Source organism: Cryptomeria japonica, chromosome 2, assembly GCF_030272615.1.
Source record: "Cryptomeria japonica chromosome 2, Sugi_1.0, whole genome shotgun sequence".
NCBI lineage: Eukaryota > Viridiplantae > Streptophyta > Pinopsida > Cupressales > Cupressaceae > Cryptomeria > Cryptomeria japonica.
Genome location: NC_081406.1, coordinates 502,401,939 through 502,410,253, shown reverse-complemented (window position 1 = coordinate 502,410,253; position 8,315 = coordinate 502,401,939). Strand labels below are relative to the sequence as shown.

The 8,315-nt window shown below is 36.1% G+C and overlaps 1 protein-coding gene across 6 annotated transcripts in view; it reads right to left on the bottom strand.

The window, feature by feature from the left end:
- Positions 1-5,028: 5,028 nt before the first annotated feature.
- LOC131078912 (uncharacterized) overlaps positions 5,029-8,315 on the bottom strand; it is a 273,049-nt gene continuing 269,762 nt past the window's right edge. For 5 of the 6 annotated variants that reach the window (XM_058016743.2, XM_058016749.2, XM_058016746.2 and 2 more), the window contains 2 exons: positions 5,777-5,862; positions 5,029-5,631 (listed from right to left, as the gene is read on the bottom strand). In XM_058016743.2, coding sequence (XP_057872726.1) covers positions 5,442-5,631; positions 5,777-5,862 — 276 coding nt within the window. In that variant the 3' untranslated portion in view covers positions 5,029-5,441. The remainder of the gene's footprint in view (positions 5,632-5,776; positions 5,863-8,315) is intronic. The other variant, XM_058016747.2, reaches the window with a different exon arrangement.

The window sequence follows — 8,315 nt, the reverse complement described above, 5'->3', positions numbered from 1 at the left end:
TCATAGGATCTATGTCCGATTTCTCCACACTTGAAACATTTGCCAGGAAATTCTCTACCGATACTACTACTACTTTTCCTCGGCGTCTTTAGTTCCGATTCTTTAATCCACTTAGGTTTTGACTCCTTTTCTTCAACCGGTTTCTTCATACTACCACTCATCTTGAATTTCTCCTTTCCTTTATTCGGTTGCCTTCTTCTCACCTTCTCCTCAACCTTCAAAGAATACTGGTAAGCTTCTTCAACTGTGGAAACCTTCAACATACTCATCTTATCTTGAATGTTAAAAGCAAACCCATTGATGTGCCTTGCCACCTTTTCTCTATCCATCTCTCTATGTCCAGATCTGATCACCACCTTGTAGAATTCCTTAGTATATTCCTTCACAGTCATGTTTCCTTGTTTCAGGTTCTGCAACTTCTTGAACAATTCCAATTCATAGTCTCCCGGTATGAACTTGGCCTTCAATCTTGTAACCATCTGTCTCCACTGGGTGATCTTCAATTCACCATTATCCACTTCGTCTTTTTGCAATTCTTTCCACCATAAGGTAGCATGCCCTTTCAACTTGGTATGTGCCAACCAGACTCTCTGTGGGTCCTTGACATCCTCAAACTCAAAGTAGTCCTCCAACTCTCTGATCCAATCGATCAGATCCTCCGAGTTCAGCGTTCTGGAAAAGTTGGAAACCTCAACTTTATGAACTTTACTTGCTTGTGCCACTGCTCTCAATAATCTTTCCTTTCTTTCATCTTCTGGTCCTTTAGCTTCCTCAAGCTCTTCACCAACTTCCTCATATTCATCCTCAGAATCGGGGTTTCTCTGCAAACCAGCGAAAACATTTCGGATTTTGTTCCTTACTTCATTCTTGAAGTCTTCCATCATCTGTTCTACCCTCTAGGGGTTTGTCCTCCTCGACAGCGTCTCTTCTTCCACTCTAGTGAACTGCCTCAACTCGGCGATCTGACTACCGATTTCAATTGCTTCCCCTCGACGATCTATTGAACACATGCGCAACCTACCTCCAATCGGCGATCTGTCCCCAAGGAATGCCTCAATGTTCACAAATGATTCTTCCACCAGCCAGTCCATAAGCAGCTCTGATACCACTTGATACAGCCATAACCGGTGAAAACCCACAAAAGAGTCAACCGAATTATGCAGCAAGAGAGGCACAACGAAAGCAACAAGAAAACATAACAAGTTCACATAAACATATCATATTAGAGTCATAGAACTTTCGACAATCATTATATTATCATCAAAGAACATCCGATAATTAACCAGTTACATGCAGACATCAAGCCAGATATAATCCAACCGGGACTCTAAGAATCAATCGGATCACAACATGCGAATCTCAATCCTTATTCTCAATTCTACCTCCTCGGCCCCTACAAATGATTACATAACATCATATCTATACCCACCGGAACATATCTGGGTCGACCTCATAAGATTACATTCACCAATGCAGGAAAATGAAACGTGTAATTAGGTCTACCCTAAGAATTAGATAAATCTTTCCGAAAAATAACAACCAAATGATGCGGTTCAGTAGGAAGGTCGGCCACATACCAAAGAACATCGGACAAGACCCAAGATGGATCCACATGCCAAGAATCGCACCAGTAATGAAGGAAAACCAACCAGTAAGCACAAGGACTGTTTCGGAACCAGAAACAGTCAACCAAAAGCGATAACTGATCGGAGAAGAACCCAAATGAACTGAAAATCTGGAATCAAGCACATGAAACCGTTTGGAAACCAAAAATAAGAACTTCCACGAAGAACAAGCAACTACCAGTACATACCAGTAAGAACACATAAAACTGCACAAAGAACTAAACAAGAACAAAACTTAAAGAAAATATTTTTGGTTGATACAAGATTGCTCATCGACCGGGGATGCTCCTGCATCAGATAGGCAAATTGATGGTGAGATCCTTATTCCTTTGAAGAAGAAAACATATTCATAAAGGATTGGAAGGCCATAACCTAGATCAACAAACTTTGCAAAAAATTCAAACCAAGTGCAAATAATTTTAATTTTAGAAAAAAATCTTCCCCATATTAAAAAAAAAAAAAAAAAAAAGTTGTGAAAGTAAGCAAGAGCACAATTGAAATTGTGGCCCTCAAGCTCATACTGAATAGAAGATTGACTCCACTAGCACTAGTACTCATACCAAAATTAGTGCCAAGAAAAACTAGAATGAAGATAAAATGTGTTGGAGTTCATCAATCTATATACAAACTTTTATCAAGAGGAATTGAAATCAACTAAGGCTTTGCATAATCTACAATGAGTTCTTGGATGGTGGTCCTTATGTTATATTTTTGCAATATTTTGTATTTAAGTTGGTGCCTTTGTTATTCTATGTCTCTTTCTTATGGTTTTTTTAGTAAATTGGCTAATGCTCTATTATTTATTAAAATTGTTCCAAGTAATTCCAAAAGCTATTTTACCGTTTAATTAAAAAAAAGTATTTAAACAAGGAAGTTGCTTTGTCAACCAACTTGATTACACCATTTGTTTGGCACAAAAGCGAATTAAAATCTATTAAAGTAGATAAAAATGTTTTTCCAAATCCTTAGGTTACAAGTCCTTCCAAAACTTGTTTTGCCCTTTAATAAAAAAATAGGTATTTAAACAATGAGGTTGCTTTGTTGAGTTTCTTGATTACACCAATTGTTTGGCACAAATGTGAATATAATATATTTAAATAGATTTATTTATTTATTTTCAATCTATCCTTATGTTAACTTTCAAATTTTAAAATTGACAATCATCACAATTACTTTTTGAGATTTTAATTTATGTATAAGAATTTTTTATATTACATACAACCAACTATATCATAACATAAAAATTACATTTCTACGAGGACTCAATTTTTATTTTTTTAAAAAGATATTTAGATAAATACTAAACACAGTTTTCATAGAAGGGGATAAAAATAATGTTGATGTTATTGAGCGAGATTTAATTTGTTTAAACAGCTTATTAAACATGGTCACTTTGAAACTACCACATACATGAAACATAGCCTTCAAAACATACATTTTATTCAAGTGAGGTACATATTTCATATCCTCCAAAGATATGGAATGCTACATTTTATTTTTATTTTTTTTGTTGAGGTAAGTGCTACCGAAGGGGGTAGCTCCATATATTGCAAAATTGAAAAGATTACAAAACCTTGTTCAAGATGTCCATCAGACTATCTGCACATTCATACATTCTATCAATTTGTGAGGGGGCATGCAAATGCTACATTATTAGAGCAACTTTCCAAAATTTATTCAGCGAGGAGATGGTTGAGAGACTCAGATTTTATTACCAAATTGAATGGCAGAAGATCAGCACTGTACAAATCAGAAATAGCAAGGTCCACAGTCCCATTGGATATCTTTGACCCCATGGATGTTAAAAGTCTTCTATATTCTATTCTATCATGAAATACAACATTTCTTCCCAAGTCTTACTTTGTTATAAATATCACCAAATAAAATTCACTTGTATCAACAAGAGGCTCTCTTAGGATGTCTCTGATGCATGCATTCAGTGTACATTCTTTACTCAAAGTGGGCTCCATATTGATTACTCTTCTTTTCTTCAAGAGAATATGTTTGAATGGAAACATCTAGTTGATTAGAGCTTTGTAAAATGATTTAATTCTAGGCCAATCCCATAGATTGGTCCTCAATATATAGGAGAGGTTAGCTTGTATTTAGATAACGTGTGGGGAGGTTTCCCACTTTCCATTCTAGTTGTTTTTTTAGAATTTGACTGAATGTCCCCTACATATGCTATCAGAATTGTTGTGAGGACACTTAGCTATATGATTCATCACTGATAGGTAAAAGAACACTACATGTGCTGCCATATTATTGCAAGAATTTGATCAGAGGGGCATATATTTATAAGATCTAAACATCTATGTCTTTTGCGTTTGGATAGATCTTCCCCTTATAAAAGGTTGGAAGCAATCTTCCATGTGTTTCCACAAGTTCCTCTGAATTGTACATGCCTGGTATATTTTGTGATTGGAGATCTGACTTCAGACTTGTGTTAGGAAGTCTTTAAAGTACTCATCTTCCCTTAATGAGTGTTGTCATCAAAAGAGCGCCATCAACAAATTGGAAGTATTATGTTGCTCCATTCTCAAGTAAAGAGAGTCCAAATATTTTCTTGCTAGTCCTCCGACATTTTGAAGTTGGGAGTGGTGATGCTACTTTTTAACCACTAGATGAGATGAGAGAAATACAAAAGATGCAATCGGTTTGGTAACAGCTTCCAGTTACAACCTGATATGTGATATTGGAATATTTCATATTTTACTAATTATAATCGATTACTTTTTCACCTTAAATAACAAGAATGGGAAGTGCCACCTAGCAATAAGCTTTGAGATGATTTTTCTACACCATGTTACAGAGTGCAATTGGTGTGTATTGGCCTAGACTCTATTGCTTCTACATCTGCAGATTTGGAGCTCTGTCCATTGCAATTTGAGCAAGAGTGACATGATAAGTGGGAATTAGTCTATAGCCAACAACAAAAGATGTTAGTAACTTAGAATACTTAATTGGATTTGACCGACCAAGAATAAAGCATTTGATGCAACAGCAGGAAGCCAACTGTCTGATGGAGATAAGTTCATTCCAGGAATCCAAACTTAGTTTCTTGGATCACGGACAAGTTTTCAAATTTGGATGATGGCGACTCCAATTCCAATTTTCAAGCCAATACATTAACAGAAACCGCACCATGTATCCTGCCTTCAAACCACTATTAAAATGTACAGCTTATTTTTGTGTTGGTATATATATTATCTTCCTTCTAAATAATGATGCTTATACACTACCTTGACCATATGCAACATTCATGTTGAATGCCAGTTTATAGTGCTATTTTTAGCATATGTGATGTTAATGCAATTTCTCTTTTATGAACATCCCATTGATGTTGCTACAAAGCAGTAACATTACAGTAATGATCTTAATGGCAAGTATTGAACAAGCATCATGAAGACATCATGCAAAATTGTGATAACTTGAATTGGACAACAGTAAAGTGTTAGGATTTGCTTTTGTCAAAGAATGAAAGCATTCACTTCATTAATCAAAATGATATTTACATTATGTGCCTATCTTTTCACACTAATGGCATATATATTTAACAGTGCAGATCTCTGAATAACATCTACACTGTGGCACCATAAATGTCAAGAAGTTTAGTTCCTAATCACCCGAGTTTCCCAACCCTCTTTTACAAATGGGCAAAAATGCCTCTGATAGAATATGCTCCTTAAAATAGTATGTGAACGCAAATGATGTAACACATTGAAAGCCAAGCTTTGTGAAAAACTAAATATCTACCGCTGCTTAAGAAATTGAAAACTTTGAAGCTTGTTACATATGGCCCTATGGGTATATAGCTCAAGACTCCCAGAATTCTACCGGATCACTACTATACAAGGTGCGATCTTGAACTTCCAAATTGGCAATATGCCAATCCACCAAGCGAGCTTGTACACATTTACAGATAAAAAGTACCGTTGGGAAAATCCACCATCCACTCTCCTCCACAGAAAAGGAGAGAACAGATTTTATTTGCTGATCCCTTGAACTAGACCCAAAAGAAAAATGAGAACTAACAAAGTAAGATAGTCACAAAATAGAAAATCAATGAAACCTTCCTTTGTTCTTAATTAGAATAGGATTACTTTCAAAACAAAAAAAATGAAAAGGATGAACAGAGCTATGCAGCATACCTAGCATTCCATGAATGAAATCTGTGCATCCCACCATATGAAGACTGAAATCTGTAATGCAAAAATGCACACATCAAAGCCACCGCCTGCACAGAACAGTTTGTATAAGGGTATTTACCAATTTCCTTGAAAAAGAGTATCTAAAATTTATTTCTTACGAATTATCATGCAATCGTACCAACCATAGGTACTGCATAAAATTATGGAATGATCTTTGCAAATGAGTAGGAATAATGAAGTACATTTATGATTATGCATCAAAGAAAAGATCAAAGAAAGAAAGATTCCCCATAAGCTTGAAATAGACATCCAAATAAGAGTTCACTCTATACCAAAAAGATATTCTCCGCAGGCTCTCACACATAACCCAGAGAATTTCTATGAGAAACAGTCATGGATAGCATCACAGCTCGAAGTAATCCCATACAGAGCATCCCCCTTGTAATCTCTTCGGAAGATAACACAATTTATTTTCCCAATTAGTGAGGAACTTCATGCAGTTGTTTCTCCTTCAAAAGAAGCAAAGCTCCAGGGCTTGGTGGCTTTCCCTCCCAGACTAATCAAAGATTGTTTGGAAGTGATTGGAGGAGATATTCTAAAAGCAGTAGAGTGCTCAAGGATGAAAACATTGCTAAGATGATTTAACACAGAAAAAATTTAGTACTCATGAAGCATAATTTGTGCTAGAGGCTTTTAAGAATTTTGTTATGCAACAATTTTTACGAAGAGAAAAGATGCCTGACAATAATATTGGCTAAGGAAATTTTGTACCCTTTCCACTAAAAAAAAGGTGCTGTAATTTTCATTAAACTAAATATGCTGAAAGCAACTGATGGCTGTAACTGGAATTAATCCTCAAAAGACAACACTCTTGAACGTCATTAGAACATCAAACTGCATCTTGCCTTCCTTTGTTTCTGTCAGATTAAAAACTGTCTCAAGCCCACCCTTAAGCACTAGAAGATATATTTGGCAAGGGGATCCGCTCTCTTCATATTTCTTTATCATCATGAGTGGAGTTGATCTGAAAATGGATCCAGTTTTGTAAACTATGCCGTGTTTCTAGATAGTAGCCTACTTTGATGTTTGAGAAGGTTTGGGATGGTATGGGACATCTTGGGACATTCTTTGGTAAAGGAAATACCTTTCTAGTATTAGTTTTTTATCACCGTGGGCCTCATCAATGCAATTGTATTGCAAGGGAAGAAACAGTGATTAGTTAGAAACAAAAGCTGAATATTATTGCATTGCTAGATACCTCTCAAATTGTGCAACTTCAAAAGAATAACGTCATTTTAAGTCTGTATCCAAAAGTTATGGCCTTTGGAAGTGATCATGTTGAAGACTTTGCCAAGACACATAGAAGATACCCCTGAAAAAATTGTCTGAATGGTCTAGTTTGAAAAGTGAATAAGTTCAAGCTCAGTGAATATTATGAGAAATGGCTTTGGGGATGTGTTCACTTGCTATCATTAAGTGTATATGCTCACTTACAGCCTTCCATGATCAGATTAGACACATTTTTCAAGCACTTAGTTTGAGAAGTTTGCAAAGGTTCACAGTTTGCACATTTTCAGAATTGTCCAGGTGGCCTACTTTGGAGGCTTGCATTTCACATCCGGTTGATTGTCATGACAAACCAATTGCTCCCCTGTATTGACAGCATATTGATGTACCCTTCTGTCCGTTTTGAGAACTCCAGGACCTTACCAAGCCCAAAGAAAATGTAATATTTTCTATTTTTCAGTCTGCACAGTGATAAATTATCTGGACGGTAAACTTAGAATGTTAATATTTTGAAGGCATTTGACTGTCATGATAAATGAGTTGGTTCTTTGGATTGTCTGCATGTAAATTTGTTACCATGAGCAATTTCAGAGCTTCAAGATTAGATTTTGTATTTTTCAAAGGACAAATCCAATTGCAGTATATTGAGTTTTGACATCTGCATTCTCAGAAAGTTTCAGGATGGTCATTTTTTATCATTAATATCTGGCACACAGAATTAAATCAGGCAAAACCCCTTTGCACACATACTCATCATATATGAATAAATATACATGCCAGGTGGTGGATTCTCAGGGTCAGATTCAGTATTTTTTCAGAACACATTGTTGGCAGGGTTTGCATGTGTTTAGACATGTCCAGTTGCAAAAGTACTGAAGTAAATTTTGAGGGTTAAAATCTCATGCCTCGGTCAGTGTCAAGCGAAACCATTTTGCAGCGTAATTCCTAGCATATCAGTCTATGTGCTTACCAATTTTTAGTGACTCATGTTGTCATTTGGTCAGTCTTTAAGAGCAGTTTCAGAGGCTACTTGCTTGTTTTGGTCATTTTACAGAAGAGTCAAGAATCTAAACTTCAATGATTGCACTCTTCATTTTTTTGGTCCAAATGCACGTTCAAACGGTTTCAGGTCAGTTTCAGGGGTCCAATGGTTTGTGAACGAAATTTTTTGAGGCCAGGCCCACAAGGGGACCCAGCATATATCACGGCATTCAAGGTCAATTTGAGGTTAATACCAAAGTTTTATTTTATA